Source organism: Tiliqua scincoides, chromosome 1 (assembly GCF_035046505.1).
Source record: "Tiliqua scincoides isolate rTilSci1 chromosome 1, rTilSci1.hap2, whole genome shotgun sequence".
NCBI lineage: Eukaryota > Metazoa > Chordata > Lepidosauria > Squamata > Scincidae > Tiliqua > Tiliqua scincoides.
This window is the reverse complement of record NC_089821.1, coordinates 168,901,330-168,924,798: the sequence shown is the minus strand read 5'-3', so window position 1 is coordinate 168,924,798 and position 23,469 is coordinate 168,901,330. Positions and strand designations below refer to the sequence as shown.

The following is a 23,469-nucleotide window of genomic DNA, read 5'->3' as shown; positions in this document are numbered from 1 at the left end:
TTAGTTTTGTTGCTGTAACTGCTAATTATTGTGGCTTTGTTTTGTGGTTGTAGTTGGTTCTCATTGTACTCATTCATCTTTTATATCTTGCAGGCTTTCTGGATTTCAGCTGCCATCATCTATCGTGAGCACAGGTTCTATTCTCACGCTCTGTTTCACCACTGACTTTGCTGTGAGTGCCCAAGGTTTCAAGGCTATATACGAAGGTAGGATACTATATCAATTTTTTATGTGACAGAGATCCATTGGGGATTTCATAGTGAAAACTTGTCTGAACGTTTGTATGTGAACGTTTATACAGTTGGGTAGGTGAGTCTGTTTTCATTGTGGATGGATGTTGATCCAAATGGAAACTTGTAGAATGATATTTTTGTTGTCTTTTTTTTTTCTCTTCAGTGTGTCTCTCTGGGGGATCTACATTCTTCGCTCTGCAGAATGCAGAGTGTAATAGTAACATGCTAAATTGTAATAACATGTTGTTACATGTATAAAAACATGTAATAACGTAATTGCAATAACATGCTAAAATACTGCTTACGGCTGTTGGATTGAATTTATCTGCTTTGGAAACATAGGATATGTATTGATTTTGGAATTTTGTATAGTCTTTATATACATTTCTATATATGTATATAAATATGTATATTGGACCTAACAGATGGGAAAGTCCTTGGTTTTGTTGTACATATTGCTTTCCAATCATTTAGGAACTTGAAAAAATATGAATATGAATTTAAAAGTTGGTATTTTTGGTGGATATTTAATGTACTTTTTTCTCTGGAAAGAAAAACTATAATCTAAAAAAAATACTCATGTTCAAAGAATTCTTCTAACAGTGAAAACCTAAAAGGTTTAACTTTGCAATGTTAAATCACTTGTGCTGGAATACAAATGTTGAAATCAGTGAAGAATAAGCAGGGAGTGCAACTTTTGGTCATTAGCAATTTAGTTGTTTCAGAAAATTAATAGCATACGTGGACTACAAAATTGCGATTGGTTGCTATGCAGTTTTTTGGCCATTGATTATTAAGTTTGATATCTGGGATCCGTCTGCATTTTTCAATTGGTGATCCTGTTGACTTTGACATCTGACTCCTGACATCTGGGAGGAGATGGAAAAAATTGTTTCAGTCTAGCGATTGCAAAACTAGCAAAACTAGTGCAGTTTTGTCCTGAATTAGAAGATTAATCAAAAGCAAGTCTTAAAGGCTTGGTCTATCGTGCAGAAACCTATTTACTCCTTGCATTTCACTGAAGACTGTGCAGGATAACTCAGAAGTTTAGATCTTCTGAATTGTAGCCAAGATCAATGGAAAAATGACTTTCCTAAAATCATCCTTCCTGTGCTGCCTTTTTTTTAAAATAAAAAAAAAGAGCAATACCATGTTATAAGTAGAACTGATAAGTCTGGATGTATTTGTTCCCTGATTACCTTCTCCCTTCCATGACCACTACCAGCTACCTCAGCATGAGGTGGCTGCCTGGGAAAACCTCAGTCCCTGCTGAGTTCCAGTCATGTCTTCTTGTGATAATGCTGCAGTATGGATGCCACTCTCACAGGCTGAATTCAACCACACAGGTCTGCCATCCAGAGAATAATGATCAGATGCATCTTTGAAACAGAGACATATATAATATAGTGGAAATGCTACGTCAAGCTCTGTAAACCATATCAACCAAATAACTGAAACGTAACAGATACTTTATAAAGTAGAGAATAACAAGAAATGTACAAATTATTGCAAAAGATCTGCAAAAGAATTCCAGCTCTCCACAAGTGCCACAGCTGACTGCACTGTGTGTATATGTGTATATTGTAACGATGTCTGGATTTCATATTGGTTACTCACTGGACATTTCTTTTCCAGGCATGTGGATTTAAATTGGGGCTTGAGGCAGTGTGGGATGGTTAAATACTTCCCCTATGCAAAAGAGGAAACCATTCTTCTGTGTATTGTAAATGATAACTCCTGTTTCAAAGAGGGGGAAGAGGAAGAGGAAGGGATGTATCATCTCTGTGAAAGAAAGATCCATTGCGTGAAAGAGAAAAATAAATAAAAAGGAGGTTCACTGGTGTAAGAAACAGGGGGGGAAAACCCTTAGTGTGTGGGGTGGGGAGAGAAAGAGAGGTTCCAGTTGTGGGGAAGAGTGAGATAATTACCTTTGGGAATTTCTGAGACATGAATGTGCAGTATACGTAAGAATTGACTCCCTTCTATTTTGCATGGACTTTATGCATCTCTTCTTCATAAACCTGTGAGTTAGCTCAATTCCTTGAGTGATGTGCTTTGCGTAGGTTTTGACAATTGTTTGTCAAAAATACACTTGTTCTGGAGCTTTTTGTCCTGTGTCAGGTCTCAGGTAGATCACTTACTATATGAACTTTTGTTATTGCTTTGTAGATGTGGCAGAGCTGGAGTCTGGACTGGGCTGAATTGATTTGTATTGGTTTGATATAATATATGTGTAGTTTGGTGGCAGAAAATTTGAATGCTTGTGCATAAATATCAAAGTATTTATCCTGGGTTCTACCCCTTTACCTTTGGACTCTGTTGGCTCATTAATGATAAAATTGTGCAACTTCTATACACTGAATGCTTAAGATGATTGTGCAAAGCTTCTGAATGTTCATTAGTTGTTATAAAGACTGAGGCATTTGCCTTTAGCAGTTTATTTATACTGTACATAGAAATTTTTACCTGTCTAATCTTGCCTCTTTGATACAATGCCTATTATTACTGCAGGCTACTTTGCTAAGGCAAAGGATAAATCTGCCTTGCTTCATGGCAGTTGAGGTTGACGATATCAGGCTCTAAACCATTGGTTCCAACCTGTGGTCCAGGAACCACAGGTGGTCCGTGAGACCCTGAGAAGTGGTCCCTGATGTCTCAGGAAAAAAAGATGATCACTTTTTATCACTTCTGTTGCCCAGTCTTTGGGGACTGACGGGCAAGTTCAGCTTTAACGCAGTGTGGGTTGGATGGAAAAGAGACAGAACAACCAATGAGGACTTTAAGAGCTAAGGCCTTTACTCATAACTTGCAAGGATGGGCTACCCTGACCCAACATGTCAGAATGTAGCATCAGACAACAGGAGGTTCATGTTTTTATAACAGTGTCTTGTGGTTTTATTTTGCTTCTCAGTCATTGGCTAATTTTTCTATCTTGGCAAACGCTTTCCTGTTTTACCATTTTTAGCAGACAGCTAACATCAGAGCACCCAGCTAAAGCAGTCCTTGTGCTGAAAGAGACACACTAGCTTCCTGTTTTTAGGCCTGCTGAAACATAACTAACTGTTAATTTCTGGGGTCTGGTTCTGAGGTAGGCCCACCAGGCAACACTTCCGTGCTCCCTCACAGACCACTGAAGTCTCCCATGGACGACCTCACGGACCACTAGCTGTGACTGTAGGTAGTTCATTTTCTGCCCTCTCTGGTGATCCAACACTTGCTGAAGTGCCAGCTGCAAGAGGGTCCATTCTCCACCTTTTCTGGTAGTCTGTGGAGAAGAATTCATTCGGCAAGGTGCTTCCCCATGGACCACCAGAAAGGGTGTAGAATGGATCCCCCACAACTGGCATTTCCAGAGTCTCACTGAGCGCTCCCCCATGGTCTACCAAATTGAATTGTATTTTTGTGTGTGGTGGGGATGGAAGGGATTGCATGTGGTCCATGACAATTCCAGTGTTTGCCGCAGTGGTCTGCAGGTTCCTAAAGGTTGGGAACACTGTTCTGAACAGATTCCCTGTTAAATGCCTCTATAATTTGCAACAAACAGGTGTACTCAACTCAGTCAAAAGCTTTAGTGGTACATAAACATAAGCAGAAACATCAGCAATGTTGAAGCCTTAGAACTGTAATTCCATTATTGCTTTTAATGATGATTTTTCCCCCTTCACATTATTGAAAAAAATACCTTTAATTAAAATTGTGTGATTTGGGTGAATGTGTTTACCTGTATTATTATTGAGAATTATATTAGTGTTTTCTTCTCAGATTCAAAACAAATTATCTTCATTGGTCATTGCTTTAATTAAATACATTCACTGAAGCAAGCGCCAAAATTTGCCCTCAGATTTGGTAGAATTTAGCTCTAGAACGATCAAGATTCCCAAGTTTTTTCTCCCCATCTTTATTTAATATAACATTACCAAATTAAGGAAGACTACTGCATTTAGTTCTTCACTATCTTAAATCAAAAATCCCATGTGCTTTGGTAGCAGATTTTTAAGGAGCTACAGGGGGATGTAAAGAGATACAAGGATTAGTGAAAATTATCTTTTCCTTGTGCAAACAAAACTGCTTCTGCAAATAGAAGTTCTTAGTGTGCAATTCCTTGTGTCGGTATCCTGAAGAATATCAATTTGATATAAGTGAGCAACAGCACAATCCCATATGGTTACCCAGAAGTGACTCACATTTTGTTTCATGGCATTTACTATAAGGTAAGGGTGTATAGGACTGCAGCCTATGCCAACAAAATAATCCTTTTTGATACTTCTACAGTTCGCCCCTTGCAACTTTAAAGTTTCTTTTCTTGAAGAATTATACTGCTTCAGCCTTCCTGATAATTAATAAGGATTTGTTTTAGTTCCTTTTTCATTTTTTTAAAAAAAATATGCCAAAGCCTTTGTAATTTTAAGAGCATTGTTTACATCTAGTTCATTATGAGTGAACAATAGTAAACTGTGAGAATTTTCTAGATGGCTTGCTTTTTGCTTCCTTTCTGAATTCAGTATTTGTAAGAAATACATCTCTGGCTTCTCTTTGTTCCCTATTGCTGTTTCAAGTTTCACTTCTGAATGCACTGCATTGCTTTCAGTGTGATGTGCCTTAGGATACATCCCAGTACAAGAGAGAATTGGCCTGGTTGTGTTCTGTGAAAAAGTGAAGAAATATTAATAAACAACTTTTGGGGGTAACTTCTGTAACTGGGGGTAACTTCTCAATATGAGCCATATTGAAGTATAAAGTATAATTGAAAGTACTGTATCATTCTTAGGGTGATTCAGAGTACCAGGGTGCCTTATCTTTTCCTCCTGCCTTATGACTATAGGTAGCGATTATAGAAGAAACCTCCCTGTACAGAGAAATGCAGCACAGAAAAAGCTAGAATTAGGCCAGCTAATGTTCTGTTGGCTTTGATGGGCGTTTACTTTTCATTCAGTCATATGCTCACCCTCCACTATATCAAATGTTATAGTAAAGAAGCCATTTATTACATGGTGAGCTGATTTTCTACACCAGGCCTCAGTAATTTATGAAGGTTATAAATGTGAACCATCTGTGTTAATTAAACTGGTACAATTCTCCAACTGAGGAAACAGAATCAGCGACAACGTTAATGGAAGCAGGGCAGTAATTCTGGACTATTTGAATATTTTGAAGTTATATCAACATACATATTACAGCTCATCTTACAGCTGAGCTGAATATCTAAGTTTCTGAAGTTTTTTTGGCCAAAATCTGCATGTTCAATGAGGAGGAGAACCTTTTGTCAAACAGCACAGTAAACCGAATGAAAACTGAAAAAGGTTTTCTTTACATTCAGGTCTAAAACAATAATGGCATCGCAAATAGAGCTGTTCGAAAAGTCCCAAGGGCAAAGCTTCAGGGAAGCGTGTAATCCTTGAGTTAGAGAAAAGAAAAGGCCCAGAGCCTTTTTGTAGTTCCCTGTTTCTGACCATGCTGTTGAGAACATAAGTGACATGTAGTCATGAGTGAAAGTCGTGAGAGCATGTGACCAAGGCCATACTTCTGGCTTCTTTGACCATAGTGGATGTTAAGGGAGCACCAGACCCACAAGCCTCTTGCTAAAGGCAAAACATTTCTGGGATTTCAAACTCAACCCCACTTCCCACCTCTCTCTGGCTCCAGAGTAATTTCATAGCAGCCATGCCTTGTCACACCATCATGTTCAAGCTTGCAAGAGAGTGTCACAATCATTGGAATGTCTCATCCTTAAGAAAAAGACAGGTCACAAAAGAGAGAGCCTTTAGCCTGAGGCTCTTCCTTACCAACCGCATTGCCAATCCAGTCCAAGATCTAGGGAACTGTGTTTCATGCTCCATGTGCAGCCAAAAGGGTGTTCACCCAAGCCCCAAGTGTTCACCCAAGTCTCACCCAAAAGTTGGTGCAAAGGAAACAAAGTTGAGAAGCAGCTATGGCCCATCAAGGACCATTTATAGCCCAATCCTAGGTATATCTACTCAGCAGTAAGTGCCACTGTGTTCAGTGGGACTTACTCCCCAGATAAGTGTGCATGGGATTGCAGTCTCAGAAACAATAGGGTTGTCTGGGATGAACTCATCCAAAAAAGAATTCATGTTTGTCTGTGCCAAAAACACTAAAAAGAATGTGGCCACGGAACTTCTCAGTTCCCAAATGCGAAGCTGTGAGCTTGGAATTCTACCCACTGAGCTGTATCACACACTTGCCACCCATCTGTTCCACAAAGATTGCATTGGGTAAATGGGGCCCCAGTCAGACTGAGATCCTCTACTGCCACTTTAGTGTTTGGACAGTGCAAGGTCCTTTACGGATTCCTTCTGTTCATTTGACACTTATAGGTGGGGCCTCTTTATCTGCACATTCACCTCACTGCAGATGTCGACCCCCCAGATTGCCCCTGTACAGATCTCCTTACAGGCTCCAAATACCACACTTTAGGATTGATTTACGGTGCAATCCTAACCCACTTTCCTGTACCAACATAAGGGCAATGCAGCTCCAAGGTAAGGGAACAAACATTCTCTTACTTTGCAGAAGCCTTCATTAGTGCCACCTCACGGCAGGATGCAGCACATGTCCCATTGGCACAGCTATGCCAGTGCTGGAAAGTTGGTTAGGATTTGGGCCTTAGTTTTCCACAGTTTTCAGTATCTGGCAACAGATTCCTTGCAGATACACAGGCACCACCTGTAAATCCTTTCATGTACCTTGTATATGTGTATGTGTACACTCTCTTTGAATATCTGTGTGAATATATTTGAGTCTGCATGTGGGGGACTGACTAGAAATTCTGATAAAAAATTTTTACTGATAAGAAATAACATTAAAATGTTATGATGTATGCAGCATGCAATTATGTATTATTCCAAAGTACTCAGGACTATAAATCCAGAGACATTGAAATTGTGTTCCAGTCACTATCAGTTAACCAGGGGTGTCCAAAGTTTTTGGCTGGAGGGCCACACTTTCTCTTTGACACTGTGTCGAGGGCCGGGGGGGGGGGGGAAGAATTAATTTACATTTAAAATTTGAATAAATTTGCATAAGTTTACATAATTGAATATATTAAAGATGAACTTATATGAATGAATGAAGGTCTTGCAATAGCTCAAGGCCTATAAAAGGCCTTGCACAAAGCAAGGCTGACCTTTCCTTTGCTGCCTCTGCTGCATCGCAGACATGAAACAGCAAGCAGTGGAGGGAGCCCTCATCCCACAGCTCATGCGAGAGGTCAAACAGTTGCCCTCAAGCTGAGAGCAGTTGCTTTGGGCCACTGTGGGCTCCAGCAAATCTCCGGAGGGCCAGAGGCTCATTGGAGACTGGGGGCTCCCTGAGGGCCACATTGAGAAGCTTTGAGGGCCACATGTGGCCCCAGGGCCGGGGTTTGGGCACCCCTGAGTTAAGCAAGACAAAGTTTGTGCCTATTGGTTGCCATTTTTAGCACTCAAAATGTACTAGGAATAAAGAATAATCAAATGTGTTCTGTATCTTGGGATGGTTAGGAGAATGCACATGGATATCCACTTTCCAGTGAGCAATCAATCTGTAATTCACAAGTTTGTTCAGAAAATTCATCGTGCAGGGTACTTTAAAAAAAAAAAATCCAACCTGAATGATAAATGTTAACTTCAAGAACATTGTTACTCATCACACTGAGATAATGTCGTTTTATATTTGGTTGCACTATACTGCTTTGTGCCAGAAATGGCAAACATCAAGGCAAAGCAAGGCTTGTTAAATTAGTTCAGCTTTTGAATGCATCTTGTCATGTAGAAAGTGGGGAACGTGCTTTTATCATCCTCATCGAAACAACAGCAACGACAACAAGCATTGGACTGGGCATTCACTAGGATGTTTTCTTCATATCCATGTTTCCAGACAGTATTTTCTGAAGTGCCAGGGAAGCTTTCTGCAGTTTTGATTCCTCCTCACATAGCCTCCAAGGCAAATTCCTCTTCTTTCTCTTTAAGTTTTCAAAGCATGCTTCTTCTGTCCTCCGTTAACATTTATACAAGGAGTCACCTCATTCTGTCTTGTATACATTCCCCTGGAACTTCTTTTTCTGGATCCCTTTTAGCATTCACATCTGTAGGTGGGAGCACATTTCCATGGCAATGCCTCCACTTTTCAAACTCCTGTTTCACATACACTGACATACAGTACTTTGTTTTGCTTAATTCTAATTTCCAACACACTTTAATGACTGAACAGCCAAGTCATTTTCTGTTGTCCCAGTACCTTTCCTGATTATCATTTTTATGGTATGCAGCTATTTCTATGGTGTGGCTAGTGATCCAAATGTATTTCCTCAAAGTGACTTTTCTGTGCAGAAATGACATTTTCTTCCAGCACCCCAAAAGCACAGTGGTTTTGCTCTAAAGGTATCTCCACCAACGTACATTTCCATTGCTTCCACAGTGCTGTGTTTCAGTTTCAGAAAAACACATTGAGCCATACCAAAGAAGACAATTTTTGAATTTTTTTTTTAATATTGCACATTGTGAGGAAGAAATTCCAGAAAATTGGGTAGGTGTTTTCCAGGAGCAAAGCTTTTGTCAGGGCTTGCATCTGATTTGGGGAAAGGTTCATTGTGCTCCACCCAGACGGCCCCCTGAACCTCACGAGAGGCTTTAGGGGTGGCTGCTCTGCAAACAAGGGAACAGATAAGTTCTATTCTGAGAGTTTGTGTGCGTACGCAAACTCTTTTGTGAATGACTTATTTCGAGTCAAGTCAGGGTGATTTTAAAAAATGACAACAATGCTGAATGTACACTTGGCTGCATTGTTTCTAGAAGGCTCCCTCTAGTCATGATTAGTGAGATGCAAGACATGTAGCTGTTGGATTCCTCCACCCACCCACCCCCCACAAAGTTTCAGGTTTAAATCTTCATGCAGCCATGAAGCTTCCTTCATTACCGGGCCAGTCACTATTTCTCACCCTCACCTACATCACAGGGTTGTTGTGAAGACAAAAGAAGGGGAGGAATTATGAACATCACTCTGAGCTCCTTGGAGGAAGGAAAATAAACGAATAATGTGAAAAATACATAAATAAGGAAACTTATAGCCCAATCTTGAGCTTCCCAGCACCTGCTGGAGCAGCAGCACCAAAGCGGCGACCACTGTGTCCATTGGGCACTGGGAACCAACCAGAGATATCCTCCGTCTCCCTTCCCCCAGGGAAAACTCCAAGCCCCACAGTGGAGCTTCTCAAGTCTGTGCCAGCTGTTTTGCCAGTGCAGACTTGAGAGACGCAGTGTAGGGTCTCCCAGCCTGACACATTCAGGATCCAGCTGTCCCTCCTCCCTCCCACCACAATTCCTACCCCTGCTCCGCCCTCCCCACCCTTGTTCTGCCCTCCCCTGCTCTTCAGAGGCCACACCACAGCCTGGTGGCGACACCCCTGACAGCAGCACATTCTGCTTCCACTGGGGTTGGGATTGGTGCCTGACCAGCACAAGCTCAGGTTCAGAGTTCTCTACTCACCAGGTGCCATAAATGTGTTTATGACTAATTTATGGCAGCCAGCACTAGTGCTCAGCACCAGCACTGGCCCAGTTTAGGATTGGACCTTTAGTACTTATAGCACAGTCCTAAGCATGTTTACTTAGGACATGCTCATTGACTTCACTGGGACTTTCTCAATCAATCCATCCATCCATCCATCCATCAATCAACAGTATTTATATACCGCTTTTCAACTAAAAGTTCACAAAGCAGTTTACAGAGAAAAATCACATAACTAAATCACTTCCTGTCCCAAAAGGGCTCACAATCTAAAAAGATGCAAATAAATACCAGCAGACAGCCACTAGAACAGACAGTGCTGGGGTGAGGTGGGCCAGTTACTCTCCCCCTGCTAAAAACAGGAGCACCCACTTGAAAAAGTGCCTCTTACCCAATTAGCAGGGGTTACTTACTTTCTCCTTAGTAAGTTTGCCTAACTTTGTAGCCTTAAGGCGCAATCCTAACCAACTTTCCAGCACTGGCACAGCAGTGCTAGGGGGACATGTACTGCATCCTGCAGTTGGGTGGCACTCATGGAGGCCTCCTCAAAGTAAGGGAATGTTTGTTCCCTTCCCTCAGAGCTGCATTGCCCTTATGTCAGTGCTGGAAAATGGGTTAGGATTGCGGCCTTAGTGTTATAACACAAAATTGTGCAACTATAGGCAGTTGCTAATCTTAGCCCAATATTTCACTGTCCATCCTTTCCTACTAGCATCCTATCAATAAAGAATGCATTTCCCCTGAATTACTGTGGACCATTGAAATGACCAGTGGCAATGTGTCTGCCACTGAAAAGCACTCCCTATACGGGAGAGAGCATTTGATTGTCTTTTCTACTTGCCCCAAGTCTATACGTGTTTAAGTTTAAGTGAACGCTTAAGTGAAACCATCAGCTGGCCCCAAGACTGTAGAACACTGCCATATGAACACCCCACAGTTTGAGGCTAGTATCTGCAGAGGCTGCAGTTAAGTGCTTTGCTATATGAATCATCGCTTTTGAAAGGGCTTTTAGATGACAAAGAGGTAAATGAATAGTATGTGAACTTGCCCTTGGTGTTTGGTAAATAGCAAAGAACAACCATAGTTCTTTTTGAATGTTTGGTAAAATCTTGATGCTGTCTACCCATTGTCAACTGTAGATAATCATGGTGACCTCCATTGCTGAGTTTTCTCTTTACAAGCTTGTCATATTGTCTCCATTCATGTTATGTCAAGGTATGTGTTCCCTTTACCTAACAATAGCATCACACTCTGTCTGTCTTTATGTGCATGTAGCATCAGGATTTGTGTTCTGAAAGGATGCTAGAAGAAATTATTGCCCTTGAGCTCAGTCCCTTATTCAGTGTCCAACCGGATTTATGTTTCCACTGCAGTGATCACCTAATCTGAACCTGAATTAAGTCTTGCAAAATGAAGCACACAATGGGCTAAAAGACTTGTCTCACAATCTGTAAAAAAAGACATTTGAGAGAAAAAGGAAGGCAACCAGAATTCTTTAATTCTTCCATTAGCACCTTCCAGTCTTTTTTGTTATGTTTGTTGCTACTGGAGCTTCTAAGATAGTTTTTCTCTTTTAAATAACACCTTCAAGAATTTGCCTACTGAGATCAAACAACAGATCAAAGCATCTCCTTAAATCATATTTTCCCCCCATTGTTTAGAGTTGATATTCCTTGTGGGTTCAATCCTATCCAACTTTCTAGCACTGACTCAGCCATGCCAATGGGGCATGCACTGCATCCTGTAGCAGGGAGGCAATCACAAAGGCCTCCTTAAGGTAAGGCAACAGGACTCAGCTGCATTGCAGTTGCATTGGTGCTGCAAAGTTGGATAGGATTGGGCCCTATATCGGTATCACAAAGTTTGGTACTGCTACCAAAGCTCCTGAAGTTGTGACTAGGAAGAATTAGTGGAAGAAGCTTCCAGGTTCCACGTGATCTCCTGGATACAGTTCCCAGACACCTCCCTGCAATCTTTGGGCTATGTCTAGTTTTCCAAGTGCTATCACTCTTTCCCCCCAACTTTGTTTGTTTGTTTTGTTTTGTTCTCCATTGATGGTGTAATATCTTCTAAAGATATTTGAGACCATTCAGTAATAATTCATTTGGGAAGATTGGATTCATTAAATAACTGTTGTATGTCTGACAATCTGATTGTTCGTTTTTAATCTGATCAACAAAACAGCCAGCCCTCTTCAAGTGGATAAATATTCAAATGGATGTAGATACCTCAGGGTGACCTCTGTGATTTTGGTCCTTTCAAGGCACATTTAGAGCTCTGCAATTTATACTCAAACTCTAAAATGGGTGTGGAAAGCATCTCTTCCCTCCCCCAACTGAAGACTATAATAGCTAATTGCAAAATTTGACTCCAACTATTATATCTTTCATTTCAGTAATAGAGATAGAAGATGAATTTCCTGTAGCTCAGTTTAGAAATGGGTTTATCTTGTAGTTATCTTGGGGAAGATTCAGGGGAAACACTCTCCCCCAGAGTTCCAAATTGCCTTTAGTGCTGACTGTTCCAAATAAACAGAAGTCATGTCTGTGCAGAACAATATTTCACATTTTGAAGAAAAGGAGAATAACATTTTATTGGCTTTGATTAGCCAGGCAAATTCATATTTCAGACTAGGTAACTACTAGATCTGGCAATGCCACTAGTCGGCAAGCTAACTTTTCTCATTCAACAGATGGATTGTAATGAAACTTATTGAAAATTCTTTTTCTCATAAATATATATCCTTTGGAATACTCTGTATTGCTAGTTTCTTAGGGTTGTATATATGTTGTGTTCCCCCTCCCCCCCCAAAAAATCACAGTACAATTAAAAATAGGGATTTTTTTTTGAATTGTCAAATTATCTTAACTTTTTAAATGACTGTTCCAGAACGCAGAGAAGAAAAAAGGTGACCTTTTTTTCTTTCCTGGCACCTGTAGGGACACAACTGGGCAAACATGTATGTTTGTAACCATTGTGATGGCAAATAACCTAAGAACAAGGCTGCACGGACCCTGCTGTTTCATCACACCCTGCTGTGTCCGATTACAATTGGTCCTGTAGAACAGATGACATTTCTAGTACAGTTTCTTTTTGTTAAAAATACATTTCACATATAAGTACAGGCCTGATCCTTAAGGGGGAAAAGCAAGAGTCGATAGTGGATGAATAGGCGGCTGCTGTATGTAGGATGTTTGGCTTCTTTTTGATGCTGGCACACTAGCTCTGCAGTGGGAGTATGGCAAATGGTAGCATCATTGAGGTGAAAACAGTGCTGAGCTCCATTCCAGCTCTAGACATATGACCAGGCTTTCTGTTGGCAATTAAGAAAATTCTCCCCCAGCTCTCAGGGCTTGTTTTGTTTCTAAGTCCTCCTGAATCTCAGCTTCTACCCACACGACCTGGTTGCTGACATACTTAACAAACACAACAGGGAGAGGGAATGACTTGTTTATCAGAGTTACATTTTTACAGGGGAAAGATAGGATGCAGGAGCCCAAATTATCACAGCATAGATGTTGTGATTACAATGCATGTTTTAATAGCAGCTAAATCCTTTTGAATTAAATTCATTTCCTGGTTGTCGACTTTTGGACTGTAGAGCCTTTTTCTTTTTTAACAAATGCACTTGCTACATATTTTTTCAGGGAGGGGAAAGGAAGCAGCTGCACTATATTTTGTACTGTAATGTGCTGTACAGGGTGTACTGCTGAATTAAATGTCATCATCACCTTTTCAAAGGATATAGTAACTGTACTTTATATAACACTTTGATTGTACTGAGCTCCAGCCTTGCAGAATCAGCCTGTCACTTTCAACTGCCTTTTAATTTTTTCTCTCCAGTCTTTTCTAAAATTGTTTTAGTATTAATGGTGGTTTAGGTAAGGACAGATTTTTTCCCATTTCAAAGTATACGAAATAAGTCATGTATATGTTGGAAAGGGCTTTTATGCCTAGAATGTTTCTTGTATCCAGATGTAGAGATGAAAATAAAACCATAATGTATCTCTTATTAGTAGAGTTCTCTGCCCAGAAGATGGTGACTACAGTTCAGGTAGGTAGGTAGGTAGGTAGATAAGACCTTTATTGGCATACATAACAAACTACAGTTCTAGTAAATACATCTCTCCATGCAGACATGGAAATTCCATGTGCAGAATAACTTCCCCATTCATCTCTATGGAAGACACAGTTTTGTATGCACATTTTTCTGCATGTTTTGAAACTGAAATAATGGGCGGTACAATCCAACTCACCACTGAGCAGGCACAAATCCCTTGTGTCGGCTCCCAGTTGTCATGAACGTGCCATAAAGCACATTTGTGATGACTTGGTAGTAGAATAGGCCAGTGCACTGATGCGTGCTGGTCTCACAGAGCTGGCCCCATGCCCAGAGGTGGTAGGTTTGTGCCAGCCCAGGCAGACCGGCATGGGGGTGGGAGAAAGTGGCAGGAGGGAGGAACGGAGGAGGTGTTTCTGGGCAGGGGGAGGGCGGCCTAGGAATGGATTGGACCTGGGACCTCGTCCCTGAGTGCAGTCATCCCCAGCTTGCAGGCACAGATCCGAGTAGCCCCATAGGGCTTCCCAGGGCATTTCTTGGGATAAGGGGACTAAAATCCTCTTACTCCGAGTTGCGCCGCAGCCCTTACCAGTTAATCTGTCTGTTCCAGCACAAGTTAGAATTGCGTCCTAAGGGAGATTACACGTGCAAGTGATCCATGTTCATGTGGAGTTCCTTTGGATGTTTGGATTGGAGCTAGCAGGGAAGAGGGGCAAATAAATCCTGGGATAGCAATTGTTATAGAACCTTTACCTCAACTTCAGTTAATCCGACCCAAATTGTGACATGATAGTCAGGATCTGTTTGCCATGCCATGTTAGCCATTGCACAATATTCTTTATTATGCTGCATGCCAGCTCTCATTGAATTTAGATTGCATGAAACAGTTCTCTGACATGTCACTAGCTTTGTTTTATCAAGTCTGAAATCCTAAAAATTTGAGTTCCCCTTCCAAAGCCCCACTTCAGCAATGTTGCAGTTGTAAGAGCAGACTGTCTTAATTTTCAGAAGGTTCACTTTTCTATTGATCTTAGGATGATGATCAGTGGTTCTCAACCGTTTAGCATCGGGACCCAATTTTTAGAATGACAATTTGTCCGGGACACACCAGAAGTGCTGTCATTAACAGGGTAGTGATGTCATGGTCAAAAGTGACATCTTCAAATAGGAAGTGTTTTCCTAAGAATGCAACAAGCACTGAAATTGGGCCATTTTTCCTAGTTAGGCAGGCTATAAATAATTAAGGTCTACTCAGAAGTAAGTCTTATTTTGTTCAGTGGGGCTTACTCTCAGGAAAGTGTGGTTAGGATTGCAGCCCAATGGGAATCCTATGGGAGCATTGTCTGGGGGAGGGCTGGTATCTGGATGAGGGCCAATAGGTTGAGATTGAATCCAGAAAAACAGAGGTCCTTCTGGTGAGGAAATCCTTAATGCAGCTACAGATTCATCCACCTGCTCTGAATGGGGTTGCACTCCTCCTGCAGGAGCAGGTGCACAGTTTGGGGGTGCTCCTGGACTCACAACTTTCCCTGGAGTGCCAGGTTGCAGCAATGTCTAGGGGTATGTTTGCCCAGCTTCAGCTGCAGCCATACTTGAGTCAATCAAACCAGACCATGGTGGTCCATGCCCTGGTGACTTCTAGATTGGATTACTGTAATGCTCTACATGGGGCTGCCCTTGAAGATGGTTTGGAAGCTACAGTTAGTGCAGAATGCAGTGGCCAGGGTGGAGCTAGGCAATTTGATTCTATTGGACCGCTGCTTCAGTGACTGCACTGGCTGCCCATTCACTTCCAGGTCCAATTCAAGGAGCTGGTTTTGACCTTTAAAGCCCTTCATGGTTTGGGGCCAGGTTATCTGAGGGACCACCTTCTTCCATATTTTCTGGCCCACCCTCTTAGGTCATCTGAAGGAGCTTTCCTGCGAGTGTTGCCTTTTCTGTAGTTGGGGATGGTGGCATGGGGGTGAGCCTTCTCAGTAATGGCACCACAATTATGGAACTTCCTACCAGGGGAATTAAGATCTACCCCTTCCCTCAGTGACATAGCTAAGGGGGTGCAGGGGGTAGCAGTTGCACCGGGCATCAAGCTTTAGGGGGGCAACAAGCTGAGCTTGACACTAGTGACTAAAATCTTGATATGTATGAATAATACCATCATGTTATATATCATTGGAAAGGTTATTTAATGCAGAATGCAATGAAATGAACTGCACTGGAATATCTGTATTCTATCAAAAGTTATGGCCAATTAACCAGAAAATGAAAACACAACTGTCTTGTGGAACAAAAAGTGGATTTGCTTCACTCCAAACTGACCTATGAGACTGTTTGTTCTGAGTGCCAATGAGATGTTGTTATGATTCAACATGGAACCAATAACTTTTTATTTATTTACTTAATTAAATTTCATTTTGTCATGCAGGGAGGGGCTACAAAATCTTCTTGGTTGTGGATAGATGCCTTAGCTATGCCACTAACTGGGGGAGGCAGCAGAGCAAGTGGGTGGTGAGCTGCTGGTGGGAGGAGGTAGGTTCCTCCCAAGTTTTACTTTTTAAAAAGCCTGGGTGTGATGTCACTTCCGATTGTGACATCACTTCCGGGGCAACATTTTGAGCTTAGCGCCAGGCTACACGATCATTAGCTACGCCACTGCCTTCCCTCATGGCATTTTGGTAAGGGTTCAAAACTTTTTTGTTTTGTCTGGCTGATGGGTTGTCTGCCTCCTGTGCCTCTACAGCAGTTCCTTGAATGCTAATAGTTTTGCCCTCCTCCAATTGGTTTGTTTGTTTTTGAGCTTTTTCATTGTTTTTATAAATTATATATATATTTTCCTAGAAATTGCAAGCTGCTTTGGGCATCTGCTCCTGCAGAGGAAAGGCAGGATAAAAATCTTTTAAATAAATAAAATAATAATAAATAATTAAATTAAAATAAAACAAATAATTAAATAAGAGAGATGAGATGTGGAGGCCACCTCTGTTCCACTAAGTGAATTCTTTCTGTAGCCTGCCTGTAGTAACCTCAAGCCCCCCCCCCCCCCAAAAAAAAAAAAAAAAAAATCAGTATGATTTTCAGCCTCACCCAGTACCCAATTCAATTTAAGTTGTTATGTTTAGTATGATTTGGGACAAAATCAATTTTAAATCCAGAAGTTTTTTGGACTGAATTTAGATTCAAAGGTTTTCCAAATAGCATAAAAACCCTAGAATAATTAGGAGAGGAAATGAGGCTCTACTATGTGGGGGGGAGGCATCTGGAAAAAAACAACCCTTTCCAATAAAGCAGTGGTTCCCAAACCTTTTAGCACAAGAACTCACTTTTAAAAATTACACATTAACAGTACCAACCTAGCTTTACAAGACTAGAAAAGGAAAAATGTTTTACCAGCTCAAGCCTCTTTTTGCTATACTATGGGAGGGGGCTGCCTTCTGGAGCACTTGTTGAGCTCCATGTTAATCAGATCAGGACCATTCTGACAGCCTTGCATTTCTCTTTGCCTGATCTTCAATACCAGCCAAGGCACATTTGCTTATTCGCAAGTTTCACTTTTTGCAAGTTTCATTTTTCATAGGGCTCAATACATTCTACAACTCAGAGGGAGGGACTTCCTTCTCAGGTGTTTTTTGGGGGCTGCGTTCGTTGGATCAGGACCATTCTGGTGGTGTTGGATTCCTTTCAGCCCACCCTATGCAATGGATGAAGGCCTGTTCATCTACTCTTGAGTAAACACGGCGTGGCTCAGTTTCACTTTTTATCGGGCTCAATGCATTTCCTAGTCTATCAGCATGTCGGTTGCAGCTTCGCAACTCACCAACAATTGGGTCACAACCTACAGTTTTAGAAACCCTGATGTAGATGCTTCTGCACAAACCGTTCTTTAGTACAGACTGAAAAACCCAGTTGAGAGTTGTGTGGGAAGTAGCTCCAAACAGATAACATCAAAGCAGCTTTTTGATCCTCATGGCTTTGGGATCCTGAATCTTACAGCCCAATCCTATGCAGGGAAAGGATGAGATTGAGCTCTTACATACATCCCCCACTGATTTTATTTCAAAGCACATATGCTTAGTAGACATATGAGTGGTCTTCACAAATCAGGAAGTCCTGCGCAGCTTAGAGAGAAGAAGAACATAAATAGACATATCCAATAGACATACTGCAAAAATGTAAAAACTACTTTATGCTTTATTATGTAATACTAGACAATAATACACTATTAAGGTTTAGTGAACATGCTTTGTCTCCATTTGTATTTATTAGTAACTTACTGGCTTGCCTATGGCAATAACCTCCTGAGCTATTAAATCTTGTAGGGTCGGATCTCCTTATTACTTGCAAACAATTGAAGTGGCACCAGAAATTGTGTAGGTTAACATTCAGAAGTGAACCAATGCCCTCTAATGCACACTGTACAATTCTACTGCTGATTATAGTTACCATATATAGGCTAATATAATACTGAGTTGTACTGAATAACCTGACAATTTTTCCAGGGTGGGCTTTCAGATTCTTTTGTTTTTCTTTGTGAAGCACAAAAAAGATCTGTTATACACATTATATTCATATAATGGAAATCTAGGAGAAAGAGGTCATGAACCATATGCAGACAGACTTTATTAGTAGGGAAGACCAAGCAGCAAGAGAACTGTATTTCAAAATTCTGCAGAGCTATGAATCAGGAACGCCACAAAATGGTTTGTATCTCAGCTCTGCCAAGAACTCACTAGATGGCAATCTTCTTTGATTCAAAACCTCTCTGCAATATAGGGATAATCATGCTGATCTTACAGTGTGGTTAGAAATATTACAACATAAAGACTTTACATACCTTCTGCACCTGTGCCTATAGCATCCACAGCAGATCCTGAGTAGAAAAGAGTCCTTTTTGAATGTTTAAAGGGGCAAGAGGGGCAACCGGATGGAAAAACTGTACAACTGGCCTCACCAACGTGGTTAAATGAACACTTCAGCCACTGTGAGCTCATAGTCCAGAGAGGCAGCCACCATGCTGCTGTGATGGAGTGTGTAGAGAGCATCTGTAGTAAATGCTATAAATGATAGTAATAGCAATATGATAATAGCAATGTGACCTATTGTGTCCACCTTTCGTGCTATTTTTGCTGGGGGGGAAAGAGCTGTACTGGAAATACATATGTCTCTTTAGTAAAACTCTTCGCAGATTTAAAAATTTTGAAATGGTTTCACTCCTACTGTTCATAACACCTTGGTATTTTATTTCCTTTGTCTATATTGACATTAATGACTTCAGAGTTTCATGGGGTTTTCTGACTGCAGAATCTCAAAAATGAGGAGAACCTGCAGTTGTAATTCACTTAAACGGGCTTTGCATAGGCATAATGCCTTTTTGACTAGGCATTTCATGATTGTATCATATGGAGAGAAATTATCTTTGCTGTGTTACTGTTATTCTTAAAATCACACCTTGTCTCAGTTTAGATGTCTAAAATGGTTCCTCGCTTTAAGCAATCTGTAGCCTTTATAAACTGTAAATTATTCATCAGTACAACGGCATTCTGTTCAAAAGAAATATGAACTTTTTCCTCTTGTGATTCACTTCTTGATCTTTCTGCTGTCATAGAAATCAAGGAGGTTCTTAAATAAAATAGTTAAGATGCTTACTGCACACATTTGTAAAAAGTTGGTCAAAGCGAGTGTTTAAATGCTCTTTCAGATTATTCTAACAGTGGATTATGCTTAAGAAAATGCTGAACACAAAAACTGTCAGTCTAGCTGTGGAGATGTTGTTTACTTTGCATACCATAGAAGTGGTTTCTGCACCAGTGTGGGTACATTTCAAGGGGCAGCTCAGATTTGTTTCATTAAAACTCATTTCTGTTTACTGGTAATTACATCCTTTCCCTAAGATTTCATATGTTCATAAAATACCTTGTAACATCCACAAGGTATTTCACTGAATTCTTACTACATCCACTCAATTCTTACTGAGACTTATGACCCAATCCTAACAAGGCACTGTGCTGCTGGAACACGTTTTTACACTTACTTCCACTGTCGTAATTCTCCCTGCCTGATGGCTGCGTACAATGAACTGTGCCTCAACTTTGCCAATTCATGCTACAATTCCTCTATAACCTCTCTTCATGTTGCTCAGAAATTAAAACTTCAAACATAGTAAACAAATATTACATCATAAAGCAACCCATAAAAATTAACTTGATTTAGCCTATTTTTTAATTGATTCAAAGATTTGGTCATTTTACAGCTCTGCTATAATTTGGCAGAATTATAGAGGCAGCGTAAAACATGCTGGATTTAAGAACATGTTGGTAATGCATGACAGTATAATTGCTAGGTACCATATTTCTACAATTAACTGTGAAATCCATGTTTAAATGTTATTAGTGTTTTAATTAAGAAGACAAACAAAAACATTTATCTTTAACATCTACATTATAAGCATCTTTATTGTATCTCAGTCCATTGCTCTTTTAATAGAGAATTGAAATGTCATTACAGTAAAAATATTTTCACATTATCCTTATTTTCCCAAGAGACATGGGGCTTCTGTAATAAAGAAAATTAAAAAAAAACAAAACCCTCCACACTTTTGAATCCCTCCCCAAAGCATTTTAACTATGACATCCCGTTTGGATTTAGTAATGATAAAGATGTGCTACACAAGTTTTATTCCTCATGGTTGATGGGATGTGACAGTCCATAACTACAATTTAAATTTTAAACAGACCAATCATACTATGCATGTCTACTCAGAAGTAAGTCCCATTATAGTCAATGGGGCCTGCTCCCAGATAAGTATGAAGTGGATTGCAGCCTAGTTATGAGAGCAAACAATTTTTTTTTGTATTTGCTTAGAAAGGAATGTCCCCTGAAATAAGCCTGATCCTAATCTCCCCAGATACATGGTCAGGTTGGTGTCCCACAGTAGTTGATTCCAATGCTGCATAAAGTACAAGCCAAGCCGTACCACAATCTGCCACAATCAGATCAGAAGCCTGTTCAGAATTTAGCCTCCCAGCATTCACTGAATACAGGAAGAAGAACAAAGGCATGCTGCTGAACCACACACCCTATGTCCACTGGCCATATTTCCGGGAATTGGCCTGAATCTTCAGTCAAATGGAGGAACCCCCTCCACTGCACTGCCCTGTGAAGACAAATGCTGAACACTTGGATGTCTGGAGACTTGGCCCGTGGGTATACTGGGATGCGGGCATGGCTCTGTTCCCCCTCCACATGTTCAGTGAATGCAGGCATGGTAACTTTTGAACAGGTCTAGAAAAAAATAGACATCATATCAGTTTGACATTGCTGGTTGCCATTAAGCCAGAGGATTTGGTGTGGCATAATTAACTCATATGATACTCAGAGGCTTTGCAATTCAGAAACTCTGACAGTGTTGACAGGGCAATATCTTGTGGCTGGTACTAATACCTGATAATTTGTTTCCCAAATCCAGCACCAAATAGGCCCATCTTGTCCCCCTATATGGGCCAAGCCATACCACATGCAAGGGGTACAAGAGCAAGGACAATGGCTGGGAATTAGGCAGAGTAGCTGCAGTGCTGCTAGCCAACCCTTAAAACACCTTTAGAACACATTGTGATCAGAATCTCAGTGTGACTTGATGTTGCCCGTGTTCCAGGCCCTATTTGCAACATCCTTTCCTTCAGATCATTGTGTTAGAAATTCAGGACATCCCATTGTTGAAAAATAGTTGAGTGGCATTCATGTTGTTGGGATTGCAACTAAGCTCTTTATTGAATGCTTGTTTTTTAGTGTCTGGCAGATACTCTGACTGTAACATAGTTTACATTTTTTTTTTAAGGATTGCATGCGGCACTGTGACACTTGTGTTTCAATCAGTGAAAATGTATTGCATTGTTCCTTGGCTGATGCCAAACAGCCTTAAAAAAAGACAAGAAAATCAGCATTTAGTTGCTCTTGAACTGCCAGTGCAAAATATTTTATTTGCTTTTTAAAAAATGTTCCCCCCAAGGTCATAAAATCATTCCTACAACTCTATTTTCAGGCTTAGTTACTACATGAATGTTCTTTTTTAACTTTTGAGTTTTGATGACAAAAGATCAGCTATGCTTGGCTTCACATCTCCCCTGTAAGGGCACAACTGAGTTGCTCTTGCTTAGCTTTACAGGTGGTATAACAACTCAAGCACCAGACTAAAATAGGATCTGTTGGCATTCTGGAAACAAACTTATTAACCTCCGGGTCACCCAGTCCTAAACATGGCACCACTGCCAGGTGCAGTGGCACCAAAGAGGCTACCACTGCATTCTGCAGCTCTGTGGCAGCCACCAAATTTCTCCTCAAGGGAAGGGAAATTTGTCCCTTTGCCCCAGGAAAAGTCCCAAGCCCCGCAATGGGGCTTCTCAAGTCTGCACCCGCTATTTTGCCAGCTCAGACTTGAGAAACTCTGTGTTGGGCCTTCTGGCTCAACACAGAGTTCATGATCTGGCAAAGCAGAGTTCTGCCTGTCCCCCCTGCTGCCCCAGTTCCTCCTGCCGCTCTGCCTTCTCTGCCCCAGAATGCCTCCCCACTCCCGAGGCCCGCACCACTGCCCAGTGCTCTTACATAGCTCTGGACTCAGCACAGACTGGTGTTGGGCCGGCACTGGTGGTGACTCAGTGCAGGGTGTCGTGGGCATGCCTTATGGCACATCTGCAACACCCAGCACCACAGGTACGCTCAAACCGCCAGTGCTAAAGAGCTCAGAATTGGGTTCTCAAAGATATTTCAAACAGTTGCATCTTTCTATTGCACCGTCATGCCTCCATCTTAATTATCAGTAGTAGTTATGGTTATCTTTGCAACTGCTGCAGTTTTGACCATAAAAATGTGTTCCTTCCACAATACAATCTGAGTGACAGTGGCAAGGATGACAGAGAAGTCTTGCAAAATGCAAGGAACAAAGAATCTCCCATACCACCGATTCCCTCACTCCAACACTGAGCCCAGCTCCCCAGTGTGTAGACTTGCAATTCATTCATGAAGGGTGCAATCCTAACCCCTTATGTCAGTGCCTTCCAGCACTGGTAAGGGAACAAACATTCCCTGACTTTGAGGAGGCCTCTGTGAGTGACACCCAACTGCAGGATGCAGCACATGCCCCATTGGCACCACTATGCCAGTGCTGAAAAGCACTGACGTAAGGGGTTAGGATTCCGCGCGAAGTTGTTTCCCATGCCAAAAAAAAAAAAAAAATTGTACATCAAATTGGTACATCAGTGAATTTGCACAGTATGGCAACTCTGCATACTCACCTTGGGAAAAACACAGAGTACAACAGTCTTACAAATGGACTGCAATCACACAGGGACATCATTATTGTGATGCTGGCCCTCCATGAGGGTGCTGGCCATGTAGACATCACTATTTTTTCAATGGCAGTGGCTCCCAAAATAGTAGTAGTAGTAGTAGTAGTAGTAGTAGTAGTAGTAGTAGTAAGAATATTGATGCCCTTCTCTTTTCAACAAAAAGTAGTTCACAAAGCTGTTTATGTAGCAAAATAAATCAATAAATGGTTCTGTGTCCCCAAAGGGCTCACAGTCTAAAATGAGATGCAGAAGAGACACTAGTAACAGCCACAGGAAAAGATGCCAAGCTGGGGTGAAAATTGCCCTTCCTTCTCTCATAGTACATATAGTTTCAGTT

The 23,469-nt window shown here is 41.1% G+C and overlaps 1 protein-coding gene across 1 annotated transcript in view; it reads left to right on the top strand.

Annotated features, from left to right (window-relative positions):
• Positions 1-23,469, top strand: part of CSMD1 (CUB and Sushi multiple domains 1) — a 947,002-nt gene that overhangs the window by 125,020 nt on the left and 798,513 nt on the right. The window contains exon 3 of the mRNA XM_066622693.1: positions 94-206. Coding sequence (XP_066478790.1) covers positions 94-206 — 113 coding nt within the window. The remainder of the gene's footprint in view (positions 1-93; positions 207-23,469) is intronic.